We start from the raw sequence: 27,883 nt of genomic DNA on the forward strand, positions 1-27,883 counted from the left end.
GATTGCAGCCTGAAGACTGCTAGCTTATTGGAATCCTATGTCTTCTTTAACATACGGTGCAAGGCCATCTTCTGTAAAATTATTCTTTTGGGGGGGAAATAAATTTTAAAGGATAACTGTTTTCTCTGCTCCATTAGGCTTTCAATATAATTGCTAGGTCTTTTAATAACAGGTACTTAATTTTATTTATTATATTGATTTATTAAATTTATATCCCACCCTTCCTCCCAGAAGGAGCCCATCTTGAGTCTTCTGCCATTTGCTCTGAAATCCCTCCGTCTGCCCACTTTCAGTGTTACTTTCTGTGTGTAATCCCCCCACCCTCTGCACTTTTCCTTAGTTGTTGTGGTGATTGGGTTTCATGACCTGTTTGGTGTGTGAAAAATAGTAACAGCAAGAGACCAAAAAGCCACTGTATCTCTAGAATGCAAAGTCTCACTTTTAAAATGTCCCCATCCAAACAATCAGTTGGAAGACTGGATTGCAGTTATACAGACAGATAAATACAAGAATTATAAGAAGATATATACTTCTGTGTATTTTGTCAATCCTAAACTCTTATTTTTATATGAGCTTCTTCCCATCCCCTGAATATATATATATTAAAAACAACTTGCACATAAATAATTGCCTTATGAGCTTTCAGGAAGACTTTTTCCTACTTCAAAGAAAAAATAAAGAACATGTATATAAAAAAATTAAGATGGCTATAGGTTGTAAAAAATAAAATAATGAAATTGCAGATCCATTGAACTTTTTATTTACTTTTTAATAACACAAAACAAGGCCTATTGAGGGAAAGGGGAGCTATGAAATTATGAAATCTAAGTTCATATATACATATTTAGTTTCTTTTTGTTTGCCCTGTGTATTTAGTTGTTAAAGGGTTTTGTTTGTAGCCAACTATATTACCCTTTTCTGTATTGCTTGATGATTTCTAATGTGTAGTAAGGAAACAAATTCATGTATGAACTCTTAAAAATAATGCAGGAGTTGTCTTTGGGGAAAGAAAGTTTTAACACTGGTGATTCTGCCATCTTGACAGTGAGTAACTAAATGAAAGTAATGTTGTGATGTACAGAATAGATGATAAATCTTCCCTTTGCCTCTTTCAGAGAATTCTGTCAGAATCTCAGAATGACTTGAGCTGCACTCCTGAAGAAGACAAAAGTGAAAGTAAAGAGATGTTCGCTGACCTGACGTATGAAGGTGACAGTTCCAGCCATCAGGAGCTGACAGAAAGTACACCTTTAGCAAATTTGGTGTTCTCCCAGCAACCTGAAATATCAAAAGGTCTTCAACATTTGAATCACCAAGATGAAAAAGCTTGTGTGCTGCACACCACTTCTGAATTGGACTCATTTCCCTGTGAAAATAAACCAGAGGGCAGCCAAAACGTACAAGAAATATCACACACTGCATCATTGTCATCATTTTCTCACCCTAAAAAAGATTCAGCCACTCTATATCCTCTTTCAGACCAAGAATCACAAAAAGGTAAAGAGCACTCTGAAACACTAAAGATTTCCCCTTGCAGTTTTTTAAGTAGCACATCACTTAGTATTTTAAACCAAGAAAATAAACGGACTTGTGATGTGCCATCAAAAAATGACATGCTTTCTGATGAGAATGTTTCAGCCAAGGAAGATGTGATCCCTACATTAGATAGAACAGAAAAAACTACAGTCAAATATGCCAAGGCACTTTTGGAAGACATTTCTAACAAGGGATCTATAAAGGCATCTTCTTCATTGCCGAATTCTACCAGTCTTTTAGCAAAAAGTTCATTCCAGCTAACAGATTTACCCTATCCTGACAGCAACAATCTTTCCCAAACTTCCTGTATAGTCCCATTGTTGCAAACAGATAAGCTTCCTTCTCTGACCCTAGAAAAAATGAAACAAATTCAGGAGCTATCTGACAAAGAAAACAGTCACCCAGCAGTACCTGCTGTGCTGATTTTGGGGGGTAAAGCAGAGAAAGAAGCCAGTGATCAAAGTGCCTTAAGAAAATTTTCTGTCTCATCAGCTTGGGGAAGGTCAAGGACGAGCAGCTTGAATATGAAGGACACTTTAGAGTGGGAAAATCCACCAACCATACAGGTCTTGCAGGCTAAAATTAAAAACTCTACAAGAAATGAGAAAGTAAAATTGGATGTGGAGATTAATTGCTCTCAAGAGAGAAAAAGTTGCACTAACAAATGGGCACCCCCATCAGAGTTGGAATCGGAAACTGTTGGGAGACCATCGGACAGAGTGGTAGCTGGGCTCCTGCCCCAGCCCATAGGTTCAAAACCATTGGTGAGTGTCTCTTCCACTGGTCCTCCACAACAATCTAGTACTGCACAGTCAAGTTGTGAAGATAAAAATCCCTTTCAAGTCAATCTTAGATCTACATCTTTATCACTGAAATATACAGACACTTCTTTACAGGATTCAAAGGAGCTTAAAAGATACAGTGCAGTGTTTAATTTGGAAAAAGAGGAACTACCTTTGTCTTCACTAAAAGGTGAAAAAGCAAAGGTCAAAAAAATGACTGATGTAAATATCACTAGCTTTTTAAATGAAAGCCTCAAAACTAAATCAAAGTCTCCTGAACAGGGTAGCACAAAACCTCCATTGCCAAGGAAGCCTATTTTACAACACCTTGTTATTACTGGCACTAACACAAACACAGAAAAGCAGGAAAAAGTAACCAAATATCAAGATTTTAAAAATGAAGACAAAGATTTGGAGAAGAAACCAAGTCCTTCTGAAGTGCCTGGTAAGAATACTCTCTTGAGTATTTTGTGTGTGTCTAAATCAGTGGTAGGGAACTGGATCTTGGGGTTTGCTCAAAATAGCATCATGAGACAAATTCAGAGGCCTGATAGGCTTAATTAGGCCTGCAGGCCAGAGGTTCACCACTGCTGGTCTAAATATATTTCAACTGGAAGATCATAGCTATTTTTAAAAAGTCATTTTTACAGCAACAAAGCAAACCATAAAGTGTTTATACATTGCTTATGGGGCAGGAGAAATGGGGGGAGGATAACTTTCCTACTGATTCTTCCATCAGCTGTTTAAAAAGCTCAGTTTGTGTTTTATACTAAAATCATTAATATATACATTGGTATGTACATTGTATGGTTTATTATACTATGTTATAAACTGTGTGGTGGCCTTTTCTTGTATATAAATTTCTTAAATAAAACAATTAAGAAACAAAGATAATAATAGTGACTTATGGGGAATAAGAAGCTCAGTGATAGACCACATGCTTTGCACACAGAAGGTCCCGGATTTAATCCTGAGATTGCCTGAGAGACATGGAGTGATGCTATTGGTCAGAATAGACAATAATGGGCTAGAGGGGCAACCCAGTATAAGGTTGTTATAGGCAGCTTGAATTTCCAGACAAAGGGTGGTACACAGAGAGCTACAGGCAGAGCATGTTCCAGGACTTCCCACTGCATTCCTTCATGTTCCCTGAAAACACCCTTGGAAATCTGAGAGTCCCAGTAAACATGTATGTGGAAGCTCTTGGCTGTGCTTTTGGGCACATCAAATCTGTTTTGAACCAAAAGATCCAAAAGCATGGTTTTTTAAACTTAATATGTTCTGGCAATACTTTGTATATGCCAGTACTTCGTACATTGCTTATAAGAGCCAATGCTAAGGAAGCAGGAGGATTTAAAAACAAAAAGGAGAATAAAAGTAAGTTAACATGAAGGAGAAATACTGCCTGTATGTATACAGTAGTACTAAACAGATAAGTGAATACTATATAAACCCAAAGGAAGGTGACCTTTTGATTGTTTTCACAAAAAAATATGCAAGGAAGCGAAAATAAACACAAGGTACCTTGTACCTGTATGATTAGTAAACTCATTTTTCCATTACAAAATTATACCACATAATAGTACATGAAGAGAGGACATGGAAGGGCTTCTTTTGCTTTCAGAGCTGCATTCACTTATTTGGTAGCTATTTATTTTTAACAAATTTTTCACAATTAAAATTATAGCCTACCATCTTTGGGCGGCTTTCTCAGTTTAAAAAGTGTTTATGTATGAAAATGTTCTTCTGAATTACTCCTGTGAGAAAACAGAATAGCCAATGTCTGATGTGGATAGCCCAATACTCCAATACTTGGGAGTAACTAGCAGTATTGTTTACAGAGTGCCATTAACGTGCATCGTGCTTTATAGCGTGGGGCGAAGGAAAAGCAGGTTCCTGACTAAAGGTGCTTCCAAGGTGAAGTTTGGCAGTAGGAAGAGAACAGAGAGAGTAGAGGCATAGGAGACACTGGGTTACTGTAGGGATTAATTAAGACAGTTAAATGAATATAGACAGTAATGCTATCAAGAATAAAATTTGTTACTAGAAATTATTGTTATTATACTCAAAGTTATACTTAATAGATAGATAAACTTTAATGCAATCTTAGCCATAGGCCATGTGCAATTCTCACTACATACAGACAATATCAAAAATACATACATACAAAGATAATAATTGGGAGAGATTATGTCACGGTATTTGACTCTTTGGCAAAAGCCGCTGTCAGTTTTTGGGCTGCCAAAGCAAAATTAGCAACCGCTAAGGTAGTTGAATTAAAATTATCAGATAAAAGTGTAATAACCATCTCTTCAACAGTACAAGGTGTTATAAAGGCTAGAAAGGTTGATAAAAATTTATGCCTAGGTTCATCGTAGAGTGGGCAATACAATAAGTAATGGACGATTTCCTCAATTGCGTCACAGCCATAAATACATTTACGTTGGGTCAAGGGTGTACCTCGATAGCGGCCCTCAAGGTATACAGTTGGCATCATTTGGAAACGGAGAGTAGTAAATGCTCTTCTGATAGGAGCCCTGTCGAGTACATCTAAATAGTTTAACAAAAAATGATTTAATTTGAAACATGGAAACCAAATAGAGAATGGAGTCGATACAATGGACATACGATCTTGAGCAGCGTCGCCCTCAAAAATCCAATTATGGAGAGCGGCATTAATCAATTCCATCAATCTATTTGGAGTTAAATCATATTTAGAAAGAATCGACTGGCATTTCTTCGCCCAACCACCTGATAGCATTTGAACCTGCCAACATTGCTTAACTAGGGTAGAGTCATCTTTATTAAGAATACGGAGCCAATAACGTAAATAGGCCAAATCAATACGAGCAGCTACTGAGGGCAATCCCAATTCCACTCTGAGATGAGCTGACGGAGTCCCTGAGGGAAGCCCTAACACTTGCCTCATGAAGCCATTTTGAATAGAGTCAAGGTTGGATCCTGCTGAGGGCCTCCATAGTTCTGAGCCATATAAGATCTTTGAGAGTATTTTGGCTTTTAATATTTTCAACATAGGGGGGACGAGCTGGCCCCCCCTTGTAAAAAAGAATCTTTTAGTTAAACCAAGGGCTTGGGAACCGACTTGAGCCGCTGCCTTGATTTGCGAAGTCCAAGATAGATTGTTTGATAAATGAATACCTAGATATTTAAAAGTTGGAACTTGCTCTATTGGGACCCCATTAAATGACCATCTATTCTTTGCTTTCATAAATTTACCACTGACCATAATTTTAGATTTTGCTTGGTTGATCTTTAGATTTTGGGAGTCACAATACTCCTCTAGTTTATGGATCATACGCTTGAGTCCTATTTTTGTCAAAGAACATAGGACTACATCATCAGCGTATAAAAGAGTTTAAATCTTATTTGCTCCAATTGAGGGGGGGGGAAAAGAAGGTGATGACATTGCCTCGACTATATCATTGATAAAAAAATTAAATAAAAATGGAGCCAGTAGGCAACCTTGTTTTACTCCCCTATATACTGGGACTTTAGATGATAGAGTGCCATTTTTCCCTATTCGCACTCGGATGTCATTTGATTGATAGAGGGCTCTAATCAGCCACAGTAGTCTCTGATCTATATTGGTTTGGGCCAATTTTAGCCAAAGGAGTCCTCTATCGATTGTGTCGAAAGCTGCTGAAAATCAACGAAGGCCAAATATAAGGATTGGTGAGCTTGGGATCTTGTTTTGTAGATTAAATGATGCAGTATAAAAACCTGGTCAATTGTGCTCATTTTAGGTCTGAAGCCGGCTTGTTCTTTACATATTATCGAGTTGGATTGGTCCCATTCCTTTAATTTGTTTAAAAGTAGCCGGCTATATAGCTTCAATGAAACGTTTAAAAGGCTTATGGGTCGATAATTTGCCGGTTTCGTTGGGTCTCCTTTTTTAAAGATTGGCACTATGATGCTAGTAAGCCAACCCTGCGGGATATTACCTGTATCATTTATATATGTGAACAGGGCTGCTAATAAGGGGGCCCACCAAGATAAATCTTGTGTCAGAAAATCAGGGGGGAGCATGTCCTCACCTGGAGCTTTTCCTGGTTTCAGGGAGGACATTAACTCCCTTACTTCCTCAGAGGTAACCGGTGGCCAAGATGGAAGTCCATTTAGTGCCTTCGTAATATCTACAGGTTTGGGGGGGAGTAAGCTGCCAAAAATCGCACCAAAGTGAGCCAACCATTCCTCTTGGATAATTGGGGGAATAGGTGTATAATTCATCGGATCCAAATTTCCCTGTAAGAGTCTCCAGAATTCAGTCTCGTTCCCTGCATGGGTTGCTCTTGCCAACGCCTTCCAATTGGCCTGATAGAACAATTGTTTTTTTTATTTAATTAATGTTTTATAAGCCCTTTTCAGGGTTATCAGGTGTTGGTAGTTGTCAGGACTATTATTAAGATGCAATGATTTAATTTGTTTAATTAGCTGTTTTTTCAGGATCCTACATTCTTTATCAAACCATGTTTTGGGGTGGAGAGGGACTGTTGCTACCGTTAGAGCAGTGATACGTGGAGTAAGTTCGGCTATTATCGATTCATATGCCCTTAGGCAACTCTGTGGATCTGTTATAGCTGTGTGATGTAGATTAGAAAGAGAGCACATTGACAGCCATTGATGAGCCTTAATCCCCATTTCTTGAGACCATTTTAATCGCTTGCTTCCATACAACTGGTCTAAACAAGGGGCCTCAATTTGATCTAATATTTTATTTGTCGAGGACAGCAAGGTTACTTTTATTGGCAGGTGGTCACTTTCTGGTCTTGGAAGGACATCAAGTTCTTTAACTCTTTTTATCAAGTCATGTGTGCATAAGAAATAGTCTACCAAACTAGCCCCCTTCCTTGCAAGATATGTGAAAGCACCATTAGGATGATCCAGTGGGGAGCCATTTAGGCAACCCAGATGGAATTTCTGGATTAACTGAGAAAGGGCTAGTCTGAATCTGTTAACTACTTGGTCCTTGGTGGATCTATACGAGATGGGATGGCCCTCAGGCAGATCTTTAATAATACCATCACCCAGAGGATAGCTAGGGCCCATCCTGGCATTAAAGTCACCACCTAAGAGTAACTCATAGTGAGGATATCTTTCTTGCACTTCTTCCAAAAAGGATTCCAGTAGCAGCCAGGGGGATTCCTGTTGGCTAGAATGTAATGGAGGAATATAAATGTTTACACAAATAAGGGGTAGAAGACCAGAGATCTTCAAGCCCAATGCCAATGCAAAGGACGGAACCTCCAAATTAAGCTCAAATATTTGGCAGTTGAGGTGGGTGGCAACCAATATAGCCAAACCTCCACTGGCACGTCCTTTGGATGCCATTTTGGTAGCAGGTGTAAGCCACGTTTTATATCCTCTAAGCTCTAAAGTCTCCTCAGCCTTGAGCCAAGTTTCCTGAAAAAGAATAATATCAAGGGATTGTAAGAATTGTAATAAGGCAAAATCCATCATCTTGGATTTCCATCCCGCAATGTTCCAAGATAATATAACAAAGGACGGGTTCGTTGACAAGATCTCCGTTGGGCAAACTCTTTTACAGAAACTGGAATTAGTCCTGGAACTATTTGATTTAACTATTGAGTTGTGGTGTTGTCATGGGCATGGAGTAATGATATTAATTGCTGGATATAATGTGCTAACATTGGAAATTACTCGAGGTTTTTGAGTGTCCCGCCTTGGGGAATCTGGTTTAGTCCTTTGGAGTCTATCCGGAGAACCATGTTCCTCCGGTTGTTGGAAGCGCCTCTCTAACCAGGAAGGGCTTGTTGCGGGCTTTACTGGGTTCGCGAACGTAACTCCTTGTTGAGAAATAGGATGATTCGACTTACTGATGTAATTTGAGGAGCTGTAGGTGTTACGTAACGGCAAACTTTGGAGAGGAGAAGAAATTATCTTATTTGTAGTTGAAGAACCAGGCAAGTTTTCTACAGTCGGTATAGTACCATGGAGGGCATCACTTTCTTCTAAATTAACTTTTCTTTTTATTAAATTTTGTGTGAGAAGAAGTAGTCTATTAATAATTTCACCCTGATCAAGTTCCGGAAGACGGCCGTATGATTCTATAAGAAGAATCTCTTCGGGGAGAAACTCTACCTGGCTAAAGGAGTTATGCTCAGGTAGAACATTTGCTTCCCTGAATTGACGGCAACTTTGTGAGGTGGAAACAGACGAAGGATCCTGTCTTTCTTTACATGTGGGGACTTCTAATGTCTGGCGATTCTCCTGATCTCTCTGTTGTGGAGAATAGTTGAAAAGCGGATTAGGAGGAGCTTTATTAATGAAAAAGCGTTGTAACAGAATGCCATACGTAAGGAGTTCATCTCTGATCTCATAAATCTTATCCGCATCATAAGGCGAGAAGAAAGTAAAGATGGCTCGACAGTCTGGGTCCTGTGCAAACAAGTAAGTCACTTTCTTGATGAAATTTTTATACTGAAGATCCGGCAAATAATATTGGAGGCAGGAGACTAGGCAATGTCTTATCGAAGAAGATGACCAGAAACAGATGTTAATGAAGAAATTGTAACCACTAATTTATTTCTCAGCAGTTGTAATTTCCAGTGTGATTCTTTACGAGGACTGGCCAGCGAAGAGGGTTCGCAGTAGGACTTATGCGAGTCTTCAACGTACAAGACACTTTCGATCTTTTCCAAATCTGGTCCCACGGGGATCTTTACACTTCCAGAACTGGAACTTGGTAAACTTAAATACTGGGAACAAGTACCTGTAGTTGTTTTTTTGGAATCAGGAAATGATGATTGTTGGATTTTAGGTGATGCATCCAATAGTTTAAATAGAGGTTTAAAATTCATTTTCTTAGACTGGGCACGCTTACAGTTTTTAACATTTTTTGATTTTTTCAATTGTTTCCCTTTCTGCGCGGCCAGGCATCTTGTTTTGTTGTCTCTGGCTTTCCGCTTAGGCTCCTGCATCAAATCAGTCCGTGTTTTTTGGGTACTGTCAAGAAAGTCAGGGGAGCTTGAATTCTCTGTAAGCAGTGGACCCAACGACTTGACTAGGGTGGTTAGTAAATTATTCGTTTCGGTAATGAACGCCTTTATAAGGCTTAGTTCTTCTATTACTGCCAATCCCCATCCTATAGAGGGAAAATTAAAGTCAATTGCATTCGATTGAGTAGAAGATTTATTTAGAGATCGATTTTCTGACAGGGAAATCTTTAAATCTTTGGGTTCTATTATAGAATCAATAGTTATTAAATCTGAAGGAAGTTCATCAGCCTTTGGAGAGAAGGCACTGTTAAAACCCGCATCTTGCAGTTCTTCTGCAAGGCTTCTAGCATGCACATCCTCTTTAAATAAATTAATTTTCAGTTGTCGGTCTAAAGACCAGTCAAAAAGGCTTGGTGATTGCAGGGAGGCTTTTAGTTCACTTAAAGGCACAGGCGGAGTTTGTGGAACTTCAGACATCAAGGGGAAAAATTTCGTAATCTTCATCTGAGAGGTTGAAGATAAGAGTTCCTCTTCCCCTGGAATTATACCCATCTCTTGGCACCTTTTCCTTGTAAGCACCATTGGACAATCCCCAGAACAAAGCTTCAGCACGAAATCACACCAAAATAAAGGGCTTGATTGCTCAAACTCTAGAACTATTGGCTTCAGAGTAAAATCCTAGGGTATAAATTGAATTTCTTAAGCAGCTTGTTGAACTGGGAATATGATTAGAGTGCTGAGTTCACTCTAACACTGTTTTAGATACTAGAAGGAAGCCTTCTAAAATTCACTTTGTTAACGTTCGCATCAATTACTCCCACTCAAAGTCGACTTGTTATCTCACTTGAAGCTGGCTAGGCACTTTGAATAAACATAATTGCTTCATTATATGCACCAAGTCTATGAACTGCTAGGATGGATTCATATCGTGTTTTTTGCCATTAGGTAAAAGGTTAAAAAGTTTAAAAATACAAACGGAGAGATAGCAAGCAAGGCTTCTTACCGAAACCAGAACCGGAAACCTCCATACTTAATATGTAAAGGATATTCTTAACATCCTTCTAGTTGCTAATGGATCTGCCTTGCTCAAGGGTTGCCGGTAACCATTTCAGATAGAAATGGAAATGTGGTGTCCACTGAGAAATCTCCACACTGTGATTAAATTGGTCATCTTAGTTTAAACAAAAATTAATCAGACCATATTCACACCATACATTTATTCCACTATTATTTCACTTCAAACAGTCATGGCTTTCCCCAAAGAATATTGGGAAGTGTTTGTGCTGAGCATTGTTAGGAGACGACTGTTCCCCTCACGGGCCTTGTATTCTCAAGAGTTCCCTGGGAAGAGGGACTGACTGTTAAACCACTCTGGAAGCTCTTTGAAGGGAATTGGGATCTCCTAACAGCTTTCAGCATCCTTCACAAACTACATTCCCAGGATTCTTTGGGGGAAGCCATGACTGTTTAAAATGGAATAATAGTGGAATAAATGTATGCTGTGAACATGGCCTGAATATGCAGAACATGAGTGAATTGTGTCTGTGAAAGTAGATGAGTGAAGAGGGAGATACAGAAGGGATTTTAGTATCATTACTGATGAGAATACTAGGGATGCACATCAGATCTGGGTACTTGCCAAATTATAAGACGAACGGGTGATTCAGGTGAGGTTTTCACATGCCCAAGTCAAATTGAGCCATTAACAAGGCATTTTGAGTCAGATCAGGGATCACTTAAGCCCCAAGCCACCATGTAGACTCAAGTGCCCCCAATTGCATTTTTAAAAGCCACTGCTACATTATTTATTTATTTATTTAAAATATTTCTATCCCACCCTTCTACCCTATAATAGGGCACTCAGGGCGGCTTACAAAAATAAACTCAAATATGTACATAATAAAATTGTAAATAGTAAAATCACAAAAACATTAAAATAAATTAAAATACTAGATATATATATATATATACACATACATATATGCACACCCACACATACATATATATAGGGAGTGGTACTAAAGGGACTACAAAGGTAAAATTTAATGTAGAAGGCATAAAATCAGTGTCAGGCTCTACCTTCAGTCCCTCCCAAGGCTCTCTGGAACAAGATTGTTTTCAGAAGTCTCCGGAAAACCAACAGGGAGGGAGCAGAGTGGACTTCTTGGGGTAGGGTATTCCAAAGCTTGGGGGCCACAGCTGAAAAAGCTTTCTCCCGTGTGCCTGTCAGTCTAACATCTTTCACTCCAGGCACGCAGAGGAGACCAGAGGCAGATGATCTTAAATCCCGGGCAGGTACATATGGGCGTAAGCAGTCCCTTAGGTATATTGGTCCAAGGCTGTTTAGGGCTTTAAAGGTCAGAACCAGCACTTTGAATTGGGCCCGGAAACAAATTGGGAGCCAGTGGAGTTGATAAAGCACAGGGATGATATGCTCCCTGCGCCGTGCTCCAGTTAACATTCTGGCTGCTGCATTTTGAACCAACTGCAATTTCCAAACCGTTTTCAAAGGCAGCCCCACATAGAGTGCGTTACAGTAATCAAGCCTCGATGTCACCAATGCATGTGTCACTATGGCCAAGTCAACTGCCTCCAGGAACGGACGCAGCTGGTGGACCAGTTTGAGTTGGCCAAAAGCACTCCTGGCTACCGCAGCCTCCTGATATTCAAGCAGCAGGGCAGGATCCAGGAGGACTCCCAAACTGCAGACCTGCTGCTTCAAGGGGAGTGTAACCCCATCCAGAACAGGTTGCAACCCCGTCCCTGGTGCAGTTTTTCCCTTGACCAGCAGTACTTCTGTCTTGTCTGGATTAAGTTTCAGTTTGTTAGCCCACATCCAGCCCTTCACAGCCTCCAGGCACCGGTTTAGGATGAGTACTCCCTCCTTGCAATCAGGTGGTAGGGAGAGATAGAGCTGAGTGTCATCAGCTTTTAAAAAGCGAAGCCAAGCTGACTACTATATTTCCCTGAGATTCAAGTGGGGAAGGGATAAAGAGCTGGCAGGACCTATTATTTTGACTGACATGTTGTTGTTGTTGTTATGTGCCTTCAAGTCGGTTACGACTTATGGCGACCCTATGTATCAGCGACTTCCAATAGCATCTGTCATGAACCACCCTGTTCAGATCTTGTAAGTTCAGGTCTGTAGCTTCCTTTATGGAATCAATCCATCTCTTGTTTGGTCTTCTTCTTTTTCTGCTCCCCTCTGTTTTTCCCAGCATTATGGTCTTTTCTAGTGAATCATGTCTTCTCATTATGTGTCCAAAGTATGATAACCTCAGTTTCATAATTTTAACTTCTAGTGACAGTTCTGGTTTAATTTGTTCTAACACCCATTTATTTGTCTTTTTCACAGTCCATGTTATCCACAAAGCTCTCCAACACCACATTTCAAATGAGTTGATCTTTCTCTTATCCACTTTTTTAACTGTCCAACTTTCACATCCATACACAGAGATTGAGAATACAATGGTCTGGATGATCCTGACTTTATTGTTTTGTGATACATCTTTGCATTTGAGGACCTTTTCTAGTTCTCTCACAGCTGCCTTCCCCAGTCCTAGCCTTCTTCTGGTTTCTTCACTATTGTCTCCATTTTGATTAATGACTGTGCCGAGGTATTGATAATCCTTGACAAGTTCAATGTCCTCATTGTCAACTTTAAGTTACATAAATCTTCTGTTGTCATTACTTTGGTCTTTCTGACGTTCAGCTGTAGTCCTGCTTTTGTGCTTTCCTCTTTAACTTTCATCAGCATTAGTTTCAAATCATTACAGGTTTCTGCAAGTAGTATGGTATTGTCTGCATATCTTAAATTATTGATATCTCTCCCTCCAATTTTCACACTGCCTTCATCTTGGTCCAATCCCGCTTTCCATATGATATGTTCTGCGTATAGGTTAAACAATAGGGTGATAAAATGCACCTCTGTCTCACACCCTTTCTGATTAGGAACCATTCGATTTCTCCATATTCTGTCCTTACAGTAGCCTCTTGTCCAGCGTATAGGTTGCGCATCAGGACAATCAGATACTATGGCACCCCCATTTCTTTTAAAACATTCCATAACCCCATTCCCAAATCACTGTGATTAGGGAAATAATTCACTGTCATTAAAACCTAGGTTGACTGACATACCTAGGTTTTAATGACAGTGAATTATTTCCCTAATCACAGTGATTTGGGAATGGGGTTAAAAGCTGTTTATTTTTAATGTGGATCTATGCTGTTTTCCCCCACCAACATCACTTTCCCCTGTGCAAGTCAGTGGAGGGATCTTCTATCAGGGAGAAGAGTTATAGCCTTTTTCAGATTCCCCGTTATAATGAATTGGGGGGAAATGGATTGTCATTTTTTACAAATCTAAGTCCTGAATAACAAATCTTATAGAAAGACACAGAGCAGCTCTGAAACAGATCAGGCCGCTTTCCAAAGCTACAGTTACAAGCTTAATCATGTGGCCAGTGCACACTCCTAGACTATACACTCCTTGCCCCAAGAAACACCTACTGTAATCTACAAAGTACAACTAAAGTAACAATGTTCTCATTGCAGAACAGTAAAGGCAATTTGACTGATGTAACAACGATGACCAATACTGCTTAAAGATGATACAATGAAGAGCTGTGTCATGCAATGTGGTCTCAACACTAGTGGGCCTCCAAACAGCCATCATGCTTCTCAGCAAGCCCCACATTTGGCTTTTTAAAAGCATATTGGGCACAGTGCCTAATATTTATCCGACTCCTTAGCAGAGTTCCAGTTTAATTTAGATGTGTGGTGATTTGCAGACATTGAGACATGATGGAGAAAATAAATAGTCTGTTTACTACAACATTTTCTATAATATAACTTGGGCCTAAATGGTACAGGGGTACTTGTAGATTTTACAGTTTTATGTCAGTTGCTGACATTTAGGGTCAAACTACATGTGATGTTAATCAGGTAGTCTACCCTTTGGTGAAAAGGCTCACACACGCAACCACACGACACACAAATTGCCAACACAGGACCTTGATCTGGATTGGGACACTGGCATTTGGGGAGGGAGGTTTTAACCCTTTACTCCCCTCTGCAGTCCTGATCCGACTTGGGTTCCCTGCACTTGCATTTTGCATTAAAGAATAAAAGCTTCAATTGACTCTATTCATATAGAAGCAACTTGCATTGAGAATGGGCAGCAGAGAAAAAAGAGAAGTAAATAGAGACTACGGTTCCTGTGGCTGTCTTCTGTGAGGAATCATTTGTCATACTGTATATCTGTGACAAATGTAGCTTACATGTAGTTCCTTATAACCCTGTGGGCCCACATTGGAATTCGGGTGCATATAAGAATTCCACAGATCATGTTGACAAGCTTACACGCTACTATGTAAAAATGAAAAAGACTTAACATTTATCATTAGGGATGGGTGAGAATTTTGCTAAAATCGAACTTGGCATTAGACTTCCCAATAGTCCACAGGTTCGCTATCTTTGCAGACCGATCTTGAATGTAGCAAGTTTTCCTGGCTTTTAACAGATTTTTTAAAAAACAAGTGCATTAAATTTTGCTTTGTTAATGTGAAACCGATCAGCCTGCCTCTTTGCTTTGCTGACTTGAAACTGAGAAGCCTCTGTCTTTGCTTTGCTAGGATGAAATTGACTAGTCTGTGTTTGCTTTGCTAAGGTTAAACTGACCAGCCTGTGTGCTTGCTTGTGAAATTGACGAACCTGTGTGTTCTTATTGATAATGTTAAACTGACAAGCCTGTGTCTTTGCTTTGCTAAGGTGAAACTGAGCAGCCTATATGTTTGCTTTGCTGAAGCCAAACTGACAAGCCTGTGCCTTTGCTTTGCTACAGTGAAACTAACCAGACTCGGTGTTTGCTTTACTATCCTTAAACTGAGAAGCCTGTGCCTTTGCTTTGCTAAAGTGAAATTGACCAGCTTGTGTCTTTGCTTTGCACTAAAGGGAGCTCATGCTGGGGGGAAGGATCCAATACTGTTGGGATGGAGGGGGGAGTGGAATGGGGTAGTGTCACCAAGCAGAAGGAAAGCCACTTTCCTTTCTTAAAGGAAAGCATTAATTAACAATATTGTTTTTTGGGGGGGGGGGTCAGAATGGTAAAAACAAAGGATAGCAGAAAAATCATTAACCCCAAACTGCCAGTTTGATGGAATGCAATCAAACAGGCACCAACAAGCAGATCCCATCTCTATTGATCATACTCCCTAATGGACTTCTTAAAGGCCTCAAAGGTACACAAAGTAACAGGGCTGTGGTGTTGTTGTTTTGTTCTTGCCAGTGAAGCTGATTGTGAGGTAGAAGTTGCACCCCAGAAAATCACTTCCTCATCTACAGTTTCCTGAAGGACAGTTTTGAGTCCACATTCTCTTTTACTAAAATATTTGTGTTGAATTGAAGATTACCAGTTGAGTTTTTAAAAAAGTCTCCACTTTTCTTTCAAGAGTTGGGTTTTCTTATATTAATCTTAAAAGACTGAAATCAGACTTGAAAATTGAATTCTTTACTGCTCTGATAATCTCATGTTGTAACAATAGAAATTCAAATTTTGGAACAGACTGATCTTGGCAGATAAAGTTAGATAATATTTTGAATATATTTGCTTCTAAACAGTGGTGTAGAGTGGAATTTTTTCCTCTGCTTTATTTCCCCCCAGAAAATTTTCCATGTCGTGTTCATTAGTAACAATGAGTGAATGCCAACTGCAAATAAATACAAAATTTGAGCTTAGTTTACTAAACACAGGTAAAATAAACATGCTAAGTTAAATTACACTCTAGGGTATCAGAAATTCTCTGATGCAAACTGAACAATTTCCAATGTAAATTATCCTAATTTGCATAGGACATATTTCCAGAAAAATTTCCAGTGCAATTTTTTGCAGAAAATGGACACCACTGGTTCTAAACTTTGGCTTGGCATCTTCACTCTATATATTTTCTCTTATTTTTACAGCAAGGGTGGAGAACCTTTTTGGCGGCACAGGCCAGATCCTTATCAGGATCAACCTCATGGGCCAAATTTGACAGGTGGGTATGGACACTTGTCAATCACATTTCATTGTGACATTGCATGATTGACAGGTGGGTGACACTGCCTACCTGTGAGAATCCCTTGTGGTGGGTTTCCAAGCACCAGTAGCAAGTGCTGGCTTCCTACTTTCCCTTTCACTGCCAGCAGCGAAGGAACATGAAAGAGAGAAAGCTTCTTTCTCTTCTTTGCTCCCCTCCCCCCCTGCCATTGTGCCACCAGAAAGGGAAAAAAGGAGGCCAGGACTTGCTGCTGGTGCTTGGGAACTCTGCTGGCTTTCTTCTCTCTCTTGCTTCTCTTCTTCTTCCCTGAGGGGAGAGAAGAAAAGGCTTTTCCAAGTCTCCCCCCTTGCCTCATTAAGTTCCCAACATTGGGGACTTGAAGGGGGAGGGGGACTTTGAAAAGGGTTTGTCTTACCCCATTCCCACTTTAGATGCCCAACATCATGGATTTGGAGGAGGAGGGGAGATGCACAAACACTTTGCTAAGTCTCCCCCTTCATCCCGTGTTGAGGAGTTAATGGGGGAAGGGCAGAGACTTTAACAAAGGCTTCAGCCCTCAATATCCCATTTGAGCAAATGGAAGTGCAGGAGTTGTCTTAAAGGTTTTGCAAAAGCTTGCATGCATGTGGTTTGGGGGAAATGGCCTCAGGGGCCAAATGGGACCCACGTAAGGTCCTGACTGGTTCCCCAACCCTGTTTTAGAGTCTGTTTTACTTTATCTTGTGCATGTGTACACAAGCAAGATGAGATTCACTTCAAAATAAGAAATGCAGATAGGATTATAGTCACATTAATTTCAGTCGCATCACAAAGCCCTATTCTCTCAATTCTTAACATTGTTTAAAATAATAAAGTTAAGCATGGAAGCTATGAAATTAGAACAGAATCTGATTTATATAATTTTGGTTGTTTTAGGGGAACTGCACCCAAAGATGGCTTATATGTCTTTGGTTTGAAGACGGCAATATCCGTTAGAACATATTTATAGAAACATAGAAATAGATTATAATGAGTGTGCTCTTTGTTCTTGTGATTGGATGAATGTTATGTAGTGATTCACCAACTGACTAATAATGTATTCAGAACTATCTATAATAATGTATGATCACCGTTATAGCTTTAATATTATGGGCAACTTTATCCTAAATTTAGGAACAGTTGCAATGGCAAAAAGTCAGGGGTTTATATTTATACCATCAAAGCTCCACAAACGGTGTTAGTTTAAGATCTTAGGCTGCATTTGAATATAATACTAAACTATGGTTTAAATGAACAAGACTAGCTTCCTGCTGTGTTGTGCACATCCCCATCTCTTTCTACTTCCAGTGAAACTGCAAGGAGGAGATCAGAAACTTCCACTTTCATTCTAGATTAACCACAGTTTAGCATGTTGTCCTAACTCTAAAATGTAGTATGTCTTAACTTTAGTTGGTGAAAAGAAGCCAGCTTCATAAATCTTTTTATGAAAATAGCATATTTCCACTAACTGTAGTTAAGACTGACTACAGTTTTTCCCCATTTGGACAAGCTGCAGTTAATCTAAAATGGAAGCAAAAGCTTCTGAAATCCTCCTCACAGCCACAGCAGAGGGGAGGGGGATGCTTGGGTCATTCTTGTAACACTAAACAGTGGTTTTAGTGTTGCATCCAAACTATGTATGTATTTAGCACATTTTTGGCACAAATCCCTAAGTAGTTTGCAAAAATTATAAAATCAAAGTAAATACAATAAAATAATGCATATAATAATTAAAATGAGAAAACAATAAATATACTGTAAAAAAATCCCATCATTTAAAACAGCAGGTCAGCAACTAGACAGGATAACACTCTCAACCATCCAAATAGACCTGAGTGAACAACTGAGTTTTTAGGAGACATTTGAAGCATCCAACAGAGCTCGCCAAATCTCTTTTGGGAGAGAATTCAACAGGATTGGTGTTACAACTGAAAAGGCCTGTTTCCAAGAGGTTGCCAGATGACAATTTTACTGGCTGCAGTATGGCCAGCAAGATCTTCTCTGATTATCATAAAGGTCAATTTGGCCTATAGTAGGGGAGGCAGTTTGCTATGGATCCTGGTTGCAAGTTGTTTAGGACTTCATATGTCAGAAAGCTGGCGGAGAAGGTCTCTGGTGTGGTGTTAGAGAATCCCAGTACAATAGTCCTGGGGGATTTTAATTTCCATGTCAATTCCACCCTGCCTGGGCCAGCTCAGGACTTCATGGCTGCCATGACACCCAAAGGACTGTCTCAGTGCATGTACCTGACACATATTGCAGTTCATTCCCTAGATGGTTTTTGCTATCGAGGGGATTAGGAAGAGGGTGATTGTCACCCCATTGTCATGGATGGATCATTTCCTGGTGAGATTTGGTTTGGCTGTGACTAACCCTCCCCACAGGAGCAGGGGAACCAGTTATGTTGGTCTGCCCTGGAGATTGATGGAATCTGAGGGATTTCTAAATGCTCTGGGGGATTTTCAGGGCAGCATAACTGGTGCTCCTGTCGAGGTCCTAGTGTCACTATGGAATGGTGAGATGGAGAGGGCCATTGACATGATCATTCTATAGTGTTCTCTCGAGCCTCAGGGGTTCCAGGAAGCTCCTTAGTTTAGTGCTTTGAGTGATGAAACAGGCTGGATGATGGTGCAGGTAGCATAAATCCCTACCATATGGTAGTGGTGGATGCTGAGAGACCTATTTCTTACCCTCTGTTGCATCCTCAGTGAATCACCCAGCAGAGCTGTTTAAATTGGTTAACAAGCTGGTGCATACCGGTGCCTCAGCACTTAACTATGGACCATTCAGTAGCTTGCTGTGAAAGATTTATGAAACACTTTAAGGGCAAAATCACTCGGATCCATGCTGAACTTGATGCCAGAGTCAGTCCAGGCTTGGAGGTGCCAGAAGCACTGTCTAATTTTAACCTGTGGGATTGGTTTGGATGACATGGACAGGGTGCTTATGGTGGTGAGGCTGGCTATGTGTCCTTTCATCCCCGTCCATCATGGCTGATAAAATCAAGGGGGACTGGCTGGATGGATCCAGGCAATAGTTATTGCTTCATTACAGGAAAGAGTTGCACCCATCACCTTGAAAAGAGGCAGTTGTAAAGCCCCTCTTGAAGATGTCCTCTCTGAATCCAGAGGTTTTAGAAAACTATTGTCCAGTCTCCAATTCCCTTCTCGAGCATGGTAATTGAAAGGGTGGTGGCCGGCCAGCTGCAGATATGCCAGGAGGAAGCAGATACCAGTATCTAGACCCATTTAATTCTGGCTTCAAGCCCCATTTTGGCACTGAAACAGCCTTTGTCACCCTGACTGATAATCTGTATTGGGAGAAAGACAAGGGGGAGTGTGACCCTGTTGGTTCTCCTTGATCTCTCAGCAGCTTTTAACACCATTGACCATGGTGTCCTTCTGGAACAACTAAGAGGGATCGGAGTTGAAGGCACTGTATTACAATGGTTTCACTCCTACTTGCAGGGTAATTACCAGAAAGTAGTAGTAGGGAGATTTTTGCTTAGCCCCATGGCTTTTGAGTTATGGAGTTCCACAAGGGGGGGTGTCCATTTTGTTTCCTATGCTATTCAACATCTTTATAAAACCATTGGAGGCAGTCATTTGGTATTTGGAGCACGGATTGTAACTTTCCATTCCATCTGAATCGGGAGAGGCTATGAAGGTGTTGGACAGTCTTCTGGAAGCAGTGATGGACTGGATGGGGGCCAACAGAGATGGACTAGATGAGGACCAATAAACTGAGACTGAATCCTGATAAGATGGAGATGCTGTGGATGAGTGGTTCCTGTGTCCAGGAATGAGGTGTGCAACCTAATCTGGGAGCGGTTGTACTCCCCCTAAAGAACAGGTTCATACTTTGGGAGTACTCCTGGATTCCAGCTTCTCACTAGAGTCCCAATTTGTTTTGTGGCTAGGAGTGCTTATGCCCAGCTTAGGTTGGTTCACCAAATACAGCTGTTCCTGGACCAGAATAGCCTGGCTTCAGTTGTCCATGCTGTGGTGACCTCCCACTTGGACTCCTGTAATGCCCTCTACATAGGGCTGCCCTTGAAGGCTGCAGTTAGTGCAGAATGTAACTGCTAGTTTAGTAAGTGGGACAGCTCAATGGGACCATGTGTCACTAGGCCTGAAAGCCCTGCACTGGCTGCCAATAAGCTACCCGCCCAAATTCCAGGAGTTAGTGTTAGCATACAAAGCCCTAAACAGTACACTAAGGAGCAGTTCCTCCAGTATCAACCACTTTGGACCCTACAGTCAGTAGGGGCGGCCCTATTAGAGGTACTTCGTCTGGCTGCTGCCTGGTTGGTAGTTGACTCATGGCAGGCCCTTCTCAGTGGTAGATTGCATTTTGCAATATTTGCATTATTTACAAATATACAGGTTACGTAATAAGTGGAGACACAGGTTAAACAATCCAATAGACATTCAGAATCTACTGTCCCCACATCACTTCTCTAAGAATACAGACAGTTTCACAAGATGCTGGCAAAGCCCCAGCTTGGTGCTCTGTCCCTTCCTTAGTGTCTGAGTCAAACTGCAGTCTCCCTTCACACAGGGACACTTGGAGTACCCCTGCTGGGATGGGGAAAAGGTCTGCCCCCTTCTCTGATTGGCTTTTCTTTTTTAGAACATTCCCAAAATGATCCTTTATCAAGAAGCAATTGTCTAACCATTTAGCTCCCACGGCAACTCATCACCTGTTAACAAAATAATATGCCTGACACAGACCTGGTGAGCAGGTTTTGACCAATGTGAAGCAGCCCTTCTGGCCCATTATGCCTCTCTCTTGTCCAATCTTACAACAGTATTAACTATCCTTATATTGGTCTATCTTGTGAAGCAGAAGCAACTGTCACTGGCAGTAGTACCCCTTTTTAGATGTTCCTTAGCACAGGCAACAAATTTATCTATTTAGGCTATTTCTACACAGCCTTCTGAAAAGGGCCAATGTGTCTTGCCTTTCAGACATCTATTTAACAGGAGGTTCCAAGCTGAACCCCTGCATTGGGATGGATGACTCTTGTCAATTTCAGTTTTGCTCTCTTTCTCATTTTTACAGACTTAAATTCCACATCAATTTGTGATTTTTTACTCATGAAAATTAATCGCTATTTTAGTGTACATTTCTCCTTAATATTTACATTTTTGTATGCGATTTCTCATAGGTACTTTGGCAAGCAATGCCGTCTAATATAATGAATTTTAATATTATTTTCACTAGAAGATGCATTTTATGCACACTTTCCCCTAATATACACTTTTTTGTACACATTATTTGGTTGGAGACCTGCATCACAAAATTTGGATGTGCGAATTTCAAAGGCCAGCTGTGTTTCAGTTCACATTTTGTTTCAGGAAGTGTGAATAAAGTGTGTTCACATTAAAATACAAACCAAACCAAATTTCTTCTGCATCCTTAGCATCTCCTCTATACAGAGGATGTTCTGTACCACCAGGTACTGTATTCAACAGTGGTGCAAGAGAGACTTGTTGGATTTGCCACAATGTTGATAGAACATGAAATAGCTGTAAAACTGGATCTAAATGACCTAGTGACTGAATTTTCAAAACTTAAAGCAAGAAAGTCATGTTTTAAGAGCACAGAGTGTTTTTGATATGGAGTATTTTATAATTATAAGTTAAAGTTCAATGAAGAGTTCTGTATTGGATGTGGTGGTAATGGCAGTTAAAGGAGAACAGTGTACTGGATGATTCTTGATTTGTAATAATAAAAATCATAATTTACATTTTTAATGCATATTTATTTGAAATTAGACTGAAATATCTAGCTCAGTGGTTCCCAACCTGGGGGTCAGGACCCCAAGGGGGTCATGAAGTCATCCTAGGAGGATCATGAAGTCATCCCGGGGGGTCACAAAGTCATCCCGGGGGGTCGCAAACAGACAAGAGAAGAATTATTTATTAATTTAAAAATTAATTAATGGTTGCTCTGTGCACCACCAACTTGTCGTCTCCACCTCTTCCTTCCTTCCTTCCTTCCGGCTGGCACAGTCAGTTCCCACCACACAGGAGCAAGTACATCAAGAGAAGGAAATGGCTGGGCTTATTTAAGCTACAGCCCACCTTTTATCAGCAGCAGTCAGGGAAGATCGATCAAGTTGATTATCTGGCTGTAGAGGCAAAGGGACCCCGGGAGGGGAGTGCCTGCCAAAAAAGTAACAGGATGGAGTCCTGGCGCCCCTCTACAAATACAAACCTGGGCACTCATTACACATATAGTTAATCTGTAGTATAATGTATATGTGTCTACTCTGAAGTAAGTATCTTCATATTTAATGGGGTTTACACTGCAGTAATCAGACCAGACTAAGATTCTGTTGAAGCTTTGAAGCTGTACTACTTTATGGGAGTGGGGACATGGGGCTTTATAGTACAAAAATGCATCATTCTGGTTAAAGGAAGTAAAAATGTATGTCCATAGTACAAGGTTGTAGGCGGCAATACTAACCAGGCTACTCAAAAGTAAGCCCCTTAGAATTCAATGGAGCAACACCCATATGAGATAGGTTAGGCTGAGAGTTAGTGGCTGACTCACAGCAGTAAATTAGCAAAAAAAGGATGGGTAAAGTACGTCTTAAAAATGTGAAATTGCACATGCTCAGTGTATTTTTGTTGCTGTTTATCAAGCCTCTGAGTGTTTTTATAAAGTTGTTTATGCTCATTTTAAATATAAGTTACTCAACTTTTGTTGTTTTTACGCTTAACTTGAGTTCTTTGCATGGTTTAGGGTTGGCACTGGGGAAGAGCAGGGCTCTTGTGCCTTTAACAGCTGTGTGGCAGGCAGAAATTAAAACAGAAATTACATTAAGCCTTTTCTAGTATGGAAATACAATTATTGGGAAAGCCTCACCTGTTGACATTCTGTCTGTTAGATATATTATTATTATTGCCATATGGAGCTTCCTGAGCCAAGTGCTGAAGAGGTGGCATTGTTGTCTACAGGTGGAACACTTAAACCATAGTCCAAATGCCCTGGCATCAACCAGGTTCTGTTCACCACTCTGGGTGGTTTACTTCTATCTCCTTCCTTTCATTTCCTTTGTTAAAAGTTGTTTATATTGCTGTAACCTGCCCTGGGACCTTCTGATGAAGGGCAGGTAATAAATATCATCATCATCATCATATTTGTTTTTGTGATGAGTAAAAAGTGACATTATTTAACACTTCATAATTTTTTTTCAATTAACAGAGACTAAAATTACAACAATCAGCGTGTGGGGATCGCGAAAAGTTTTGAAGATACAAAGGGGGTCCCATACGCATAAAGATTGGGAACCACTGATCTAGCTATTGTGTACAAATCTACTCTGAAATTTTTGTGTCTCTGTTTTATCTGATCTCAGAAACGTTGGTTGGACAGACGGATGGATGGACAAACTAAATAGTTATGCTTCTGTTTAAATAAATATGCTTAAAAACATGAAATGGAATAGAGGGGCAAAATGTTTTCCAGTTTACCAAAAACCTCAGCCTAGATCTGCCTTTGGGGTTTGGGGGTAGGGGTGCCAATTGCATGGTTTGCCTAGAGTGCCAGTTGCTGGCAGCTAGTCTAGGACCGCCCCAGCCACAGTCAGCTTGCATATTTCAGATCTGTATAGGAAATGCTATTGCTGAGAAAACTAGAGAGTCCAGTGTTAGTAATTAACAGCATTGTTTGGGGTGGGAGAAGGGAAATCCCCACTCAGCCATGAAGTTCACTGGGTGGCTAGGGTCAATCACTATGTCTTGGTTTAGCCTACCTCACAAATAGACTGTTGGGGAGAGGACAAATGTGTTTGCTGCCTTGAGCTCCTTGGAGGAGACAGGATAGAAATGTAAGAATAAATTCAAATAAATGAATACAACCTGTGGCAGGTATTTAGCAATGTATAATAATGGGGATGGGATGTTCAACCAGCAAGGTTAGGGGCGTTAATAAGCATGGATAGATGGGTTAGTCTATTTCTGGTGTGTGTCACATGTTTGGCTTGTGTTCTTTCATAATATGTTCTGTCCCATTTTGGTATTAATCTGCATGAAACTCGTGTTTTAAATGCACTGTAGTCTCATATGCGGTTATAAATGTGTTTTATCTCACCGTGTATTTTAACGCATTTTTGTACATGTTGGAGCTGAGAATGTCATAAAATCGGATGGATAGTTGCATCCAATGCAGACATTAGCCCAGAAGGTGTAAATCAAGTATTGGAGCTCACAGAAGTCAAATTCCTCAAGCAGCTATAGTTATAGGTATTCAAGAGTATGCCTATGTTTCATCTGTGAAATGTCCAGAGTCTGTCATGGTATTATGATACTGGTCAGCTTATTTTTAGCTCCTTTCTTAATGATTTCTAAGATTAGATTTGCCTTGGCCTCTGCTGGAGCACAATGAGACTTCATTCATCTAAGGAAAATTGATCTTGCACAGTTTGCCCTAAAGTTTCTGTCACTCAGGAAAAGGAAGAAAATTGTGACTGAAAATAAGCCCATCCAAATTTATATAGTAACATGACATTTGGTAGTTCCATCTGTAAGAGTGAAATACAGATGATACTTAAAAATAATAGCATCATTTTACAGCTTTTCCTTCTCAAAGAATTTGCATTAATTCCTTAAAAAAAGGGATTATTTTTCTTTTTCAAAATGAACTTGGGATACTGCCATACAGCTTTGAATGAGTATTAACACTGAAGATGCATAGAGATATAGAACCAGAACATTTTACAAAATCCAGGTACAATATAAAAAAATAAGTCTGAAGGCTATTATCTGAAGGTTACCAAATCAGATATATAGTAAGAATTATACTAGCCTTTCCAAATGTTTCTTTCCTTTGTAATAATAATTTTAAAAAATATTGGTACCTAAGGCATAAAATTCATATAATGCCCCCCCCAACTGCCTCCCTTTTTGCTTAGCAGCTCCTGGTCACTGGACTATCTGAGGTTGCAGTTTTGTATAAATTTACCTGAGAGACAAACTCATTGAACTCAGTGGGATTGACTTCTAACTAAGCATGTATAGCAGGAGTAGGGAACTTTTGGCCCACCAGATGTTGCTGGTCTGCAGCTCCCATCAGCTCCAGCAACTCCAGCAAGTATGGCCAATGGCCAGGGACGATGGGAGATGTAGTTCAGCAACATCAGGGGGTAGAATGTTCCCTGCACCTGATGGATAGGATTGCACTGTGACTCTCTGGCTTTTTCAAGCCCCTAATTAGAACACAACTGTTTACTCTGGCTTCCCCAATTGGTTCTTCTTTTTACTTTCTACTTTCCTTCCCCTTTCTCCCTGTTTTGTCTTATCTTTATTTATTTTGCATATTTATAATCTGCCCTTTACTCAAGGTTCCCAGGAAAAGGACAACAAACATTTTAAAATCAAGGCAAAACAAATAATAAGTCATCATGGCAGCAGGGACAAAATCAAAATACAGCCAACAAAAACAAATCAGAGTTTACCTCATCATTTCCCAAAGGCATGGACAAAGAGGCACATCTTTACCTATCTTAGAAAAGAGAGTAATGTTGGAGCATGATATACCTGAGAGCTGAGATCATTCCATAAATGTGGAGCCATGGCAATTGTAAGCATGCAGACAAGGACTGCATTTTATTTTCAATTAATATGCAGTACATGTCATTTTCAGCACTTCATTACTAATAAATAATAGCAGATGTGTGCTGAAAGTAACCTAAGAACTCACAATAAACAATTGGTGGACAACAAATGAAACAAATGCAGTATAAAGAAGAGGTGGCTATTGTAAGCAGTATAGAAGGTTCACCAGCTTCTTCCTCTCTGCAGAAGCATAGCCAAGTGAGATCTGAGAAACTTAAGTATTGTGAATATATTGCAGGCAACTTCTTGCATGCAGGTCAAGCATGAAAAAAAAGCATTCAAGGCTCTTGTGTTGATTTAAAAAGCCTTGAACAACTTGGGTCCAGGATACTTTAAGGACTGACTTATATATCCCAGCTTGATCACTGATATCATCTGCAGGAGCACTGTTAGCTGTCCCCCATGTTACAGAGCCCTGATTGGCCTTAACCAGATGTCAGGCACTTAGTATCACTGCTCCCATTCTGTGGAATATTCATCAAGCTGTGATTCGGCAGGCATCCTCACTTTTGACTTTCAGGCATCTCTTGACTTTTGCTGCTGACCGGCCGATGCAGCTATTTAAAACCTTTTGACTACCCAGTCATATTAATGATTTTATTTTATTGTATACATATTGTTGTCCATCTCCCTGATACTTCATGAGAGGGTGGAAGATGAATCGTTTTTTAAATATAAATAAAGGTAGGGGATTGGAGAATTACTGAATTTACTAAAACTGTACTGACTATTTTTCTGATTTTACAGAGGCAGTTCTTTGAAATAAAGTTAAAAATGCAGGTAACAAAGCATATGTGCATATGTGCGAGTGTGCACGCACTAAACCAGCAACCATAGCAATACATCAAAATCATGTACAGCTCATCAAGGAAGGAAGATACTTTTCAACCAAATGCATGGGTAAATAAGTCTTCAAAAGGCATTTAAAGTCCAATAGGGTTAGTATAAACTGAATCTGCAAGAGGAGGGCATTCCATAACTGGGGTGCTGCAATCAAGAGTGCCCTGCCCTATCACATCTCACTAGATATTCCATTCTAGGTAGATGTGGGACAGTTAAGAGGGTATCACTATGAGATCTCAAAAAAAAAAAAACAGGCTGGTGTTTATGATATCTTCTTGATCATCCCAGAGTTCAGGACATGGGATAATGGGCTCAAGATACAAGAAGCCAGATTTTGGCTGAACATCAGGAAAAACCTCCTAACTGTTCAAGCAGTACAACAATGGAACTAATTACCTAGGGAGGAGGTGGGCTCTCCAACACTGGAGGCATTCAGGAGGCAACTGAACAGCCAGCTGTCAGGTATGCTTTTAGTTGGATTCCTGCATTGAGCCAGGGGGTTGGACTCGATGGCCTTATAGGCCCCTTCCAGTTCTACTGTTCTGTGTAGTAGCCTTGTATACCCTTATGCCCTAACAAAGCTTGTTCACAAATTCCCTGCTGACTAAATCACAGTGTCTTCATTCATTTTAGCAGAAACTTGTGGATGCTATTTCCAGTGTTAGATGTTTTTCTGGCTTGTACTAGATCATGACTCCAAGATACAAGAGAACAATCTTGTAGCAGATAACACTTCTCTTGATCCTATTGTTGAGTACAACTGAATTCTCTTGATATTTGATCACAGAGAGAGAGACTGCAAGTATAGATATGTTTTGAAATATTTTTGTAAGCTTTTACTCATGACAGATGCAAGCTTATGAAACCAGTTCATAAAGGTGCTAAAATACATTTACAAATTGAAAAGCTACCTTAATGCAGTGAGTTAAAATGCCTAAAGTAGTGGAAATTGAGAGCTACATGTGTAATAAAGGTGCAAAAAGGAAGTGAATTCATTCAAACATTTAACTTGCAACAAGATTGTGTTTTCAGTCTGAGCTCAACATGTGCTTTTAGTGTACTGG

The 27,883-nt window shown here is 40.1% G+C and overlaps 1 protein-coding gene across 12 annotated transcripts in view; it reads left to right on the forward strand.

Moving 5' to 3' along the window:
• Positions 1 to 27,883, forward strand: part of CRACDL (CRACD like) — a 112,642-nt gene that overhangs the window by 75,604 nt on the left and 9,155 nt on the right. For 11 of the 12 annotated variants that reach the window (XM_061626891.1, XM_061626880.1, XM_061626881.1 and 8 more), the window contains one exon: positions 1,116 to 2,763. In XM_061626891.1, coding sequence (XP_061482875.1) covers positions 1,116 to 2,763 — 1,648 coding nt within the window. Of the gene's footprint in view, positions 1 to 1,115; positions 2,764 to 23,565; positions 24,355 to 27,883 lie in introns of those variants that run through there. The other variant, XM_061626892.1, reaches the window with a different exon arrangement.

The sequence above is a fragment of the Rhineura floridana genome, chromosome 5 (genome assembly GCF_030035675.1).
Source record: "Rhineura floridana isolate rRhiFlo1 chromosome 5, rRhiFlo1.hap2, whole genome shotgun sequence".
Lineage (NCBI taxonomy): Eukaryota > Metazoa > Chordata > Lepidosauria > Squamata > Rhineuridae > Rhineura > Rhineura floridana.